At 37.2% G+C, this 12,821-nt stretch overlaps 1 protein-coding gene across 1 annotated transcript in view; it reads right to left on the bottom strand.

Moving 5' to 3' along the window:
- Positions 1-12,821, bottom strand: part of TBC1D32 (TBC1 domain family member 32) — a 94,388-nt gene that overhangs the window by 47,510 nt on the left and 34,057 nt on the right. Inside the window, exon 23 of the mRNA XM_082481157.1 lies at positions 12,388-12,476. Within this exon, the coding sequence (XP_082337283.1) occupies positions 12,388-12,476 (89 nt within the window). The remainder of the gene's footprint in view (positions 1-12,387; positions 12,477-12,821) is intronic.

The following is a 12,821-nucleotide window of genomic DNA, read 5'->3' as shown; positions in this document are numbered from 1 at the left end:
CAATTTTCTTTTATAACTTCAGGGCACATTAACAGTGAAAGTACTCCAATATATTTCATGTAAATCTGACGTAGGGCAATCCAAATCATATTACTTTTTTATTTTTAACTAATTTATTCAGTGTAATACAGCAACAGAATAATTTCACTGAAGGCTTCCTGTTCATGGAAAATAATATGACTAAACATTCTTGTTGCTATTTTTATTTTCTGGTTTATCACAGTCATAAAACGCAACGTAAATTAAGTCTGATCAGCATTATACTTTGCATTCACATAAGACTAGATATGAGCTAGAAATTTGTAGTCTGCTAGTCAGTGCTTATTTTCTTCCATGTAATTCCCTATATGTTTCTACTGACAATAGCGAAAATTTGCAAGACGTCCTCTGGATAATTTAACACCTGCAAATTCACACAGTTGTGGCCAAAGGTTAAATAGTCAAGATGATAATATGCCTTTTGTCGTTGTTGCTTTTTTAACATGATCTTTTCAGTTTCAGTCCTCTTCCAAGTTTTATTATTTTACATTAACTGTTTCCTGACATTGACTTGTTCTCAGTACTCTTCTAAATCACAGAATAAGTGACAGTCTAACTATGATTTTTTTTATTATTATTACATAGAAGATAAATTCACAAAAAGAGCACTGAAACCATTATGAGGATGGACCATTTCTTTTGTTAAGAATGATGACTAACTGGCAAAGAACCTGTTTCCAGCAGTTAAAAAACACTTGGGAGAAGACTGATGTCCGAGAATACTTATAACGCCTCCTCTGGTACACAAGGCAGGGCAAAACAATAGAACAAATAAAACTAGGTAGAAGGGATAGTGGTAAGACAAACTAAAAAATATACAAGATCTAACATAAGCAACCTCTGCTGGGGCATTCAAATGGCATTTTCATCTAGGTAGAAAAATCCACCTAAAATGCCGTCACTGAAGTACAGTTATTTGGTTAAAGGTAATATCCCATTGCTTTACCTTCCTTCCAAAGTCATAAATACATAGACTAAAGTTTGAAACAAACAAAAAAAAAATCAGATTTTATAGTGTGTATATTTATGAGCATGCTTAAATATGGCTGTGGAGTTTTTCTTTTTTGTTTGTTTTTAATTGCATTTGGAACATAAGAATTGGATGAGACCACCCAGCTCAACATCCTATCTATAAGGAGTGCATGGTTATGAAAAGGTATAAAACCTTGACAGATATAACACAATAAAAACAAAGCATATCTTTTTGAGATATTTTTAAAAAAATTGGTTTTAAAAGCCGAAGATAGAATTCCCAACCTAAACGTTGCTGAAAATTGGAAGACAGGCTTTGATGCAAGGTCTTGTACCTGGGAAGGAACAACCCCATGTGACAGTACAGGCTGGGGACTGACAAGTTAGAAAGCAGCTTTGCAGACAAAGACCCAGGGGTCCTGGTGGACAACAGGCTGAACGTGAGACAGCAACATGGCCTTGAAGGCCAACTTCATCCTGGGCTGTGTAAGGAAGAGCGCTGCCAGAAGGTCATGTGAAAGAAGTGACCCTTCTCCTCTATCAGTACTGGTGAGGTCATACCTGGAGTGCTGGGTCCAGTTCTGGGCTCCCCAATACACGCATGACATGAACACACTGGAGCAGGTCCAGCAAAAGACCACAAAGATGATTAAGGGCTTGGGCTATCTGACATAGGGAGAGAGGCTGAGAGAGTGGGAGTCTGCTCAGCCTGAAGAAGAGAAGGCTCAGGGGAGATCTTGTCAATGTGTATAAATACCTGACAGGAGGGTTTGAAGATGGAGCCAGGCTTCTCAGTGATACCCACTGCAAGGACAAGAGGCAATGGGCATGATTTGAAACACAGGAAATTCCATTTTAACATACTATGACAATGGTGAAACAGTGGAACAAGTTTCCCAGAGACGTTGCAGGATCGACAGCATTGGAGATATTATAAACCAGACTGGACACAGCCCTGAGTAACGCTCTCTAGTCAAACACACTGAGCAGAGCAGCTCAACTACACAATCTTTAATCTCCCTTTCAATCCCGATTCTACAATTCTATGAAAACTACTAATAAGAGATACCATAATCCCAGGAAAAAACTGCAATACAGATAAAATAAAAGGTTATCTGAAGGCAGCCTTTTATAGAACAGTAATTTTAAAGAAATTCAGAAAAACCTAAATACATATCATAGTTGCGAAAATATGGTAGCAATAAGTAATTTTGTTTATGAATTCTGCATTTCTTGTCCTATGCCATCTCTGTCTTTCTCAGACGGTGCTCCCCAGATTCTCCCCCTTTAACTGTAATTTCACAACTAATACTAGTACTTCTGTACCTTTGTAAACTATCTCCTTGGTTTTGGCAGGTGGTGATAATGACTTCTTTAATTATGGCAGAAGAGAAGGTTCTTCATGGGATATAAAACAGCTAGTAAATAAGCCTAGCTGTTTGTTAAATAAAAAAAAAAAAAACAACAAACCAACTTGTTAATATTTATGTTCCCTCTCTAATTTTTTCACCTGAAAATACTATAAATAAACACCTATGAATTTCTACAAGTTGCTAAAAACACCCGTTATGAGGACAGCTTATTATCATATTTCTCAATATTTTTTCTATGATTTCCTTTTAAGAACACAAAATAGTATGATGTTCCCTGTAGTCCTGCTTTCTCAGCTGTCTTTTTTTTTTTTTTTTTCCCCAACTTCAAACCACATCTCTTTCCAACACCACCTTTATTATGGTAAACCCAATTCTAGTTTTCCGCAGTTCCTGCTACACTCCCATAGACTTCTTCCTTATTTTCATAACATATGTTCTTTCCAAAGACAATCTGATGCTCTGTTCTCACTTCTGGGATGCCTGCAAATACTCAGCTGGCAGTGGAAGATGCAAGATACTCTTTTTGATACAGTAGCTGTAATAGTCTTTGGTGGGTTGACAGCAGCCAGCAACTGAGTCAGGGGTATATGATAGAGGCAATAACACAGCGGGTACTAATTGGCTAGTAGTGATTTATAACCTAAAAGAGAGGCCTGATAAAAAACTAGATGAAGCAAGAAGTCTTGAGACCTTGCCAAGGACAGCTCCTGATAACAAATAAGAGTCTGTCTTTAAAAGTGGTTGAAACCAACCCTGCAGTCTGGACAAAGACCAAAGAAGAACTGAGTCTGCGCAGGGACGAAAGGTTATTTGCAGTGATGAAGAGGAATTATCAGCCTTCATCCTCACGACCCTTAACGACCACCACCAGGAGGCACTGCACAAGCGCAGCTGGGATGAGTTTATGAAATGACTTCTTAGAGCTAATTTTAATACGAAGCGGGGACAGGTTATGCATATGTATAGGCATATTGGGAAATCTTATGATTATGTAATTAAGTACTATATACATTTGAGAAGGCCGCTGCATTGGGTACGCATGATTGTGGTGGGGCGACCTCACGTGCTGCCCGGTGCCGAATAAACATACCCACTTTACAACCTTCTCGGTTGTGGAGTCTCTGGAGTCTCATTTCCGCACGTCACAACTAAGCACCCACCCAGTTGCTCGCTCACTCCCCAGTTCCCACAAGCAGACCAATGCCTAGCCAGTCTCCGAGCAATGGCTACCTGCAAGACCAACCTCCCACCCCCACAGTTTTTATTGCTGAGTATGATGTTAGATGGCATGGAAGATCCCTCCAGTCAATTCAGGTCAGCTGTCCCAGCTCTGTTCATTCCCAGCCTCTTGCCTACTTGCTTGGGATTGGGGAAAAACAAAGCAAGCCCTGTTGCTGAGCAGCGCTTGCACAGTGTCAGACAAAACACAAGTGTGTTATCTATACTGTTTTAGTCACAAATCCAAAACGCAGCATGATGTAGGCTACTATAAAAAACTAACTCCATCCCAGCCAGTAAATAGTCCTAGCAAAAGAAGATAAAATCTCAAGCTATAAGCAGAAGTCCATCCACCGTAGGGAAAAAGAGAAACCAGCACATCCAAAGTAACCTATACTGCAATTTCAGTAATAATCTCAGTTCATGCAGTGTGCAACAGCTAACCAAATAAATGCTTGAGTCTACGCTGTCTCTAAAGTGTTCCAGTGATGCGACCCCAAAATGGTGGACAAAACTGGTCTTTAGTAAAAGGTTTTCTTTTGGCTTGCAGTTACTATCTTTTATAGATAGAGGCATGGCTGATTCAGGCCAGTGGAAAATACACAGCGTGACATTTGTAGAGAGCTCAGCTATGGGACAAGGTAAGGTCTCTCTTTCTCTCCTAGCAATCAATATTAAAAAAATAAGTAGAAAAAACCCCAAGGACTGGAACCTCTTTGCAGTAGCAGGACCTCCTCCTTGCTAAATGAATACGTTAAACCAACAGAGAAACACAAAGCAAAATTTTCATTAAATCATTCTAGTGTCGTCATCATGGGGAACAGCCTCAAAACATTTAACGTGAGTGCCTACGTTACAAATTTGATTTATTCTTGATTATACTTTGAGTAATTGCCTGAGCTCCAATAAGAACACTGATCCAACCATCGAGTGGCAATTACTATCAAGTGTGCCAGAGAAGTACACAAAAGCAAATGGCTAGCAAAAAAAAAAAAAAAAAAAATAGCCAAAAGCTACCTAGTCAGAACACAAGGGGCATGCGGAAGCTTCAGCCATGCAAAGCTTTGCAGGCTGCCTTTGCAGACTGAACAAAAGGCATTAATAATGAGCAGAGAGCAAGCGTGTCTGCACGAGGTCTTTCTAAAGAATCAAGGCTTGTAATTGTCCCACTGAAGGTAATGCTCAACGTGGTTTCGAAAAATAAGAAATCTTCTGAATACAGAGTTGTTGTGGTTTAACCCCAGCCAGCAACTAGAACCACACAGCCACTCACTCAAAACCCCCTTTACCCACTCCCACCCCCCAGAAGGGTGGGGGGGAAGAAGGGAAGGAAAGAGGGTGGAAAGTGAGGAAAAAAACCTCGTGGGTTGAGATGAAGACAGTTCAATAGGTAGAGCAAAAGCCACACACGCAAGCAAAACGAAACAAGCAATTCATTCACTGCTTCCCATCGGCAGGCTGCCATCTCCAGGAAAGCGGGCCTCCATCACGTGTAATGGTTACTTGGGAAGACAAATGGTTACGTGGGAGGACTCCGAATGTCCCCCCCCTTCCTTCTTCTTCCCTCAGCTTTATATACTGAGCATGCTGTCACATGGTATGGAATATTGCTTTGGTCAGTTGGGGTCAGCTGTCTCAGCAGTGTCCTTCCAACTTCTTGTGCCTTCCCAGCCTCCTCACTGGCAGGGCGATATGAAGAACAGAAAAGGCCTTGATTGCTTAGCGACAACCCAAAACATCAGTGCTTTACCAACGCTACTTTCATCCCAAATCCAAAGCATAGCACCATACCAGCTGCTAGTAAAAAAATCAACTTCATCCCAGCCGAAACCACAACAAGAGCATTTATCAATACCCTGAGTTACACTTCTGATGCCGGGGGCACTGGAAGCTACTACCGCAGGGTAGTCATGTTTTTCCCAGTAAGAAAACTCAGGGACTGAGACTGATGAAAACATCCTTACGATATTTTCCACATGAAAAGATTTTCAAAAGAGCACCTAAAGTGCTTTAGCTACCCAATGTACTTACAAATCACACGTAATGCAATTGCTAACGATAAAAAAGTTTCCCTAGCTAAACAAAAATGCTCTTCATGAGCATCACTTGCCAGCCTAGAGGACTGAGAAGTGAAGCATTTTAATTTCCCTCAGTGAAGTAAAGAAAAAACCACATCAACAAATAAGTGACATAATAGTATCACAGAATCTGCTGTTCCTATTTTATTAATTATAATTTCTTTTAAATTTATAAACCTAACAAACTTCTATTAATATATAAACTAAGAAAAAACTGAATAACGGTATAACTACGTGATGTGGAAGCATGCAACAATCCTGTTGCCAATCCTCGTCACTACTAATGTAGACTGTGTCCTCCTTTACCTCTGGATTATTAAATAGGAGTTAAAGATTTATAGGACATGTGCACTCCCTAGTGATCACTACTGCAGAAGTCTTTTCCCTCACACACATCCAACATGTACACTTGGAAGGAAGAGGTTCATTTCCAAAGAACTATAAATCACTTACTAAGCAGAAAACACATTTAAAATAATAGAAAACGGGTCATTAATTAATAATTAACTCAATCAGTTCTTCTTATTTAATTGAAAAAGATATGGTGAAAAATAACTGGAGGACTACATAGTCTTTCACACTTCCATCATAAGAATTCATATCTGGTAGGTCTGGAGGAAGAAATGAATGCTGTCAGGCTCAGTTCCTCCCCTCTCTCACCACACTCCTCCCTCCCCTCGAGAGGAGGAACCCTATGAACATGGTTTTCTTCTGTTCACAAAGACATAAGGATGTTGAATGCCACAGAATGTGGCATGAGAAAGGCTTCCTCTGTACCTCTAAGCAACAGCACCGAAAATTTTGTTGCAAGAGTAGATGTACCATCCGTTAGTGATCAAAAAGATTCATCAGTGACATTAGGCAACAGTGTTCACGGGCTATGACGGTATATTTAAAACAAAGATATGCGGAATGCAAGAGGTACAGCCTTGTTCTGTCTCTGAAAAGAAGATGGAAACAAAAACATGAAACTAGTAAAAGAATGCCATGTTTTCTAAAGGGGAATTTGTTTAAAACCAGTTTTAAACATCTTGCTTCAATTTATAATAAATGTGATTTTAAAGAATCATATAAGAACATCTTCAAAAAGCTTCTGCTACTTATAATGCTTTTTGAGAAAGAGAGAGACAGAGGGGATAAATCTAAATAGCACGTTGACCTGAGGAAAAAGAATGATCAGGATTCGTTTCTTCTACCTCTAGAAAACAAGATAATTAATGCTCCTTCCATTGTGTTGCAATCATTAAAATCACACATTCTCTTAATTAACAATACACATAATGTAAGTCTAATTAAAGGAACAAATTATTTCATACGCTGAAGCTACCTCATTATTAAAATGCAATTATATAAGAGGGTGTGTTTACAATGCAGATGAAAACACAATGGAAAAGAATGCACGGGTGCTCATTATCTGTATTTCCTAAACCCCTGAAGTCATCTCTTGCCTATCACACGTTTGTTCATCTCCCAGCTCCTGTAGGATTTAATTCATTCACCTGGATTTCACTGGGTGAATTTTTGACTAATACATACTGCTTTGAGGCAAACTTCAAGATACCAGTTGATTTTGATGTCAATATAGTATAAGCCATTTAAATTCTCTTTCCTAAATCTTTCCCTTACTAGTTTTGTAGGCCCACAGCCTATGCCTGTTGCCAGTAACACTTTTTCTTCTGTTTATTATGCAAACTGACTGAGTATCTTTGAATTTATTTTGGAACACTGATACTCTTCAGGGATACCTTCGATGGGTTGGTTATCGAAGGTAAAAATTTGATACTTTGCCACACTTTAATGCAGCTAACAACACGGTGTCACTAACATTCACAGAAAACTCAGTTTCTGAATAAAGAGAACCGCAATATTTAAATGCCTGAATAATGCTTTAGGCAGATGCTTTGAAAATATATATTATGCACATATTTCCTTGGCAGGCTGTAAAAACTCACAACTCACAGATGTATTCACTGTACTGCAATACTAGATAAGTTGCCTTGATGCCATATAATTAATGTCTGAAAGAAAAAGTATGTTACCACTGTTTACTTAATTCCTCTGTAAATATAAGTTACAGAGATTGAAAGAGCTTGGCCTTGAAAGGTAGGTGGTTAAGATCACTAGTGTCACACCTTTACGAAAATTGTTTTCTCTCACATCCAGTAACTTATAAGATAAGATCAATGGGTACACTTGTATGAGAAAAATAAAGTTGATCAGTAAATTAAGAAAGTTCTCTTATTCAGTATGTTAACAATGTATTACTTTGCTTACTGCTATGAATTCCCTTTCTTTAGGATTTCAGCTTTGATGGCAATTAAAGTTCAAAATCTTCTAAAACAGAAAGACTGTTGAGAATTTTTGCATCAGTTCCTGTGCACCCAGATTTTCAGGCTGTACAAAGGAGTGGCTGAGACAGCCTTCAGAGTTCTTTTGTCAATGAATATTGGCCAATTGAGAAACTTCCTGCTTCTAAGTAAATACAAATATGCTTTGAAGTTGAAAATTGAACTGACAGTTTAAAAATCTGTATATACACGAATTAGGAAATCTTTATATACTTTTCTATTCTTATCTCCAACTTATTGCGTAAATTTTCCCTGTAATTAATAAAAATAATAATTTTTAAAAGGGCCTTCAAATAAATAAATCTTATCCTAAAAGCACGCAATAGGTGCAATTAAAGGAATACCAGTTAAGAATTAAAAAAAAAAAAATAGAGTCACACTAGGCTATAGCTTGCTGTTCACAAGGTATTTTACGTTGATCACACAGGACCTAGTTTGTATGAATGCACTCTAGGGAGCATTCTTTATAGAGTGAGAGATACTGGCTATGCAAAACCGTATCTAGCTTCCTTACATATTCCCTTTGATTTCTACTGCATGCACACCACTTTTCAGAGCGGGCAAGCTTGAAAAGGAAAGTTGACAGCACAGCCTCTGCAGGACTGTCCTTCAAAATTAATAGTTCGGAATTCATACTTATTCAAAATGAAAACAATCATCCACCAAAAAAATGCAATATTAACATTAAAAACAGATACACCTGTGCTTTTTGGAGTAAACAGACTGTGGAAATACCTATAGTTACACAGCTAGTAACCAAAATAATTTTAAGTCACTGAAGCACAGTATACGCGTGAAGAAAAACATATTTCTGTCGTGGTTTAACCCAGCAGGCAGCCAAACATCATGCAGCCAGTTGCTCATCACCCCCTACCACCACTCCCATAATGGGACTGGGGAGAGAATCAGGGGAAAAAAAAAAAAAAATTCATGAGTTGAGATAAAAACAGTTTAATAGGACAGCAAACGAAGAGAAAATAGTAACAATAATAATGATAAAAGACTATACAAAACAAGTGATGCACAGTGCAATTGCTCAGCACCCAATGATCAATTGCCCAGCTTGTCCTGAGCAGTGATTGCGGATTCCTGCACCCCGGCCAACCCCCATTTATATATTGAGGGCGGTATGGTATGGAATACTCCTTTGGCCTGCTTATCCTGTCTATGATCCCTCTCAGCTTCTACAGAAAGCTGAAAAAGTCTTTGACTTAATATAAGCTAAAGGGGGGCCTACAGGAGAGCTGGGGAAGGACTTTTTACTAGGGCATGTAGCGATAGGATGAGGGGGAATGGCTTTAAACTGGAAGAGGGCAGGTTCAGATTAAACATTAGGAAGAAGTTTTTCACTTTGAGGGTGGTGAGGCACTGGAACAGGTTGCCCAGAGAGGTTGTTGAGGCCCCATCCCTGGAGGTGTTCAAGGCCAGGCTGGATGTGGCCTTGGGCAACCTGGTCTAGTGGGAGGTGTCCCTGTCTATGGCAGGGGGGCTGGAACTCAATGATCTTTAAGGTCCTTTCCAACCTAAACCATTCTATGATTACTTAGGAACAGTTTAAACAGTATGTGTTATCAATATTATTCTCACGCTAAATATAAAACACAGCAGCTACGAGGAAGAAAACTAACTCTATCCCAGCTGAAACCAGGACAAGTTCTAAATTGCAGAAGTTTCTTAACATTCAAGTAAGCAAATTTGTAACTCTTTTGAACAGTAAATGTGGGTTAAAGGACCTCGGAGTATAACCTGTAAGTTAAAACAGATCTAAGTCCAACACTCAACTCTGGGTGAGCCACATGTACAATGATACCTGACCAAATAACAAAGTATACGGCTGTGTAGATCTGTGAACGACTAAATAATGTGTGTTTGGCTGTACGATTGGTATTAAGTCTAGCAGAAAGAAATGTTTCTAGACAAATGTTTCCCCAAAATCATTCAGTCACAAAACTTAGGTTTTTCAATGTTGCAGTTATCATAAACATTTAAATGTTTTACTTCTATGTAGCAGAAAAGAGAAATGTAGACATTTTGCTCTTTCTAATTAACTTTCTAAATTTTCAGATCTGTTAAGCATCTGATATTATTTGATCTAACTGCTGCTGAATTTCGTATTTTTGGCAGAATTTGGTCAAGGAGCAAACCAACTACACAAGGCAATGTTCAGTTTACAGAACTGCTGTCAGCAGCACTCACAGAAAAGCTCATGGAACTTGGTTTCAAAAGGTATTTAAAATTAACTGTATTCCACTCATATTCAGATAATATAGCCTAGGGATTCTTGCAAGGCTTACTACTGTAAACAATACAGTAACTATGGAAAATTCCAGAATCATCCAGAATTCTGGTATCATTTTAATAGGGAACTTTGAATAACTATGTAATAATAAAAGTTTTATTTGTGCAGGCAGTTGCGAATTCTTTATTATTTGCAAAATACCTTTGTACAGCAAGCCCCACATGCTCATGAAATGCCATTTAATCAATAAGAAAAAACAGTCTTACATAATCTGTGGTATACACAAGCCCATATTAAAAACCCTGGAATTGTATCTTCTTTTCTTTTATAGGAAAGGCAATGAAAGGCAGGGGGGAAGGGAACAGGGCTTTTGAACAATAACAAAAGAAAAAAAAAAGAAAAAAGACTGAATCTGTTAAAATGAACTTAAATATGAGGTCCTAGGTATATCTGAGATTCCAAAAGTCCCTACAGAACATGAAGCTTTTATTGAAAATTATATTTAAATGTTTTAAATTTTTTTCCTTTTTCTGATTACAATTAAATAATTAAGATACCTATCACTTTTACAAGTAAGTTTCCACACCGAAAATATTACTTAATCTTTTCTTGAAACCTGACAGTTTGACTGGATTTTCACTTGGTTTTTGACGTTGTCAGTGTCCAGCAGAAAATGTCCTTACCACAGTGAACTCTGAAGCTCATCTTATCTGTGTAACAACATAACTTCTTTTATGTCATTACAGATGAGCTATTTACATTGCTCCTATGTGTAGTTATGGGTAGTGCTGTTGCTTCACAGGGTACAGGCCTTGTTAAAAATATTGTAAACATTCAACACAACTTCAACACATGATCCATGGATTTGCATACCAGTCTCCCATCTTACAGCATGGGAGTCAACTGCTTATGCTGAATAATTCATTTTTGCCTATAACTTACAAAGGTTCCTAATGTCATTGTAGGAGAAATCTGTTCTTTTACCTTATAAAGGAAGAACACAATCTAAAAGCAAACTATTATTTCAAACTGTAAAACATCTCACTTTCCCTTATCCCTAATTAAATCAATGGGAGTTCTATGAAGCTTTTTATGGAGTCAGTATAATCCTAAATGCAGAATAACATCTTATTTTTCAAATTTTATCTTAGGACTTCTCATTCCTATCCAACTAGTGATTTCCTTCAAAATAGCATTTATAACTTCTGATTTATATGACAAAATCATTTATCTCCCAGCTCCAAATTCTGCCACTGTTCACCTCCTCCATGCTCATCCTTATCAGCAAATTATACTCTATCTTATGGTTATTCATACATAGTATGAAATAATTTTACTGTAGTATCAAAGTACAAATACAGCTGCAGAAAGCTAATGTTGCCATACTTAATCAATTGCACTATATCTTGCCCAAGCAAGGTTATCAAAGTTTTCCATACTATGAAGCACAATCCAGCAGATCTTTTATTTTGATTGCACAAAATATGTTCATAACAAAAATGTGAATTCAGGATTTATATATTCAACTTTGGAAAACAGAAAAACGCAGAAACTAATTTCTATGTTAAAATATTATAAAGCACTTAATATTGCAAAGCAAGAGCATGACAGTGTGAACATATTTTAAGTGTTCCTTCAGGTTCTAGAAATATTTGCGATCAAATGGTACTCTCCTTCTCAAAGTAAGTTTTGGTCAAATTGGTGATAATTAAACCAATAAATTTTTAAAAATTAAGTACAGGTAGATTAGATAAACCAAACCGATATAAACATAGTAAAAATACTTGGTTTATTTTAGTATTTAGGTAAGATTTTTGGTTTATGCACTACAATGCATGTAACACGTTCTTTCCAATCAACTAGGCAAAATAACAACATGCAATTTCTATTACTGCTTATCATATTACAATATATCCATTTACAGGTAATAAGATTAGATTCATTGCTATTCTCATTTTGTAGGCCATTTTTCATTTAATCTTCTTATGTTAAAAAAGGAGGAATTTCACCTTCATGCATAATAAAAACCAAACAATGTTACCTTATCAGAAGCAACACATCCAAGCATGTTACATCTTATTTAGTTAATGTGACCAGAGAATAAAAAATGAGCGTCTTACCTCAGACCAAAGATATGTGATTGTTCATAACTGAATAAGGAATGAATTTTAGCTTCTGAATTCAAAATTATAAGCCTGTCAATGATATCCTGCCGAAGGAAGACAAATGTAAAACAATCATTTATGAATTTTTATTTTATGCCCATAATAGTTTCACAGGGATGTTTACTATAAAATGAAACCTATTAATAAAATGCACATTAAAATTATTTCTGTAAGAAGACGTGCTTTCCACCATAAAAGTCAATGGCAAAAAGAAACCATACAGAAGGATAAGAGGAAAAAAAAAAAACTCATTTAAAAAAGAAAAAATAAACCATGCAGAAGATTAGGGGAAAAAAAACTCAGTTAAAAAGAATAAATCACTAAACATACAAAAAGATCCTAGCATATCAAGTACCCCAGTTTTTATTTAGTATTAAACCACAACAAAA

The sequence above is a fragment of the Vanellus vanellus genome (genome assembly GCF_965231255.1).
Source record: "Vanellus vanellus genome assembly, chromosome: 3".
NCBI classification, from domain to species: domain Eukaryota; kingdom Metazoa; phylum Chordata; class Aves; order Charadriiformes; family Charadriidae; genus Vanellus; species Vanellus vanellus.
Note: the sequence above shows the minus strand (reverse complement) of the source record. Positions and strands in the feature narration are given on the sequence as shown.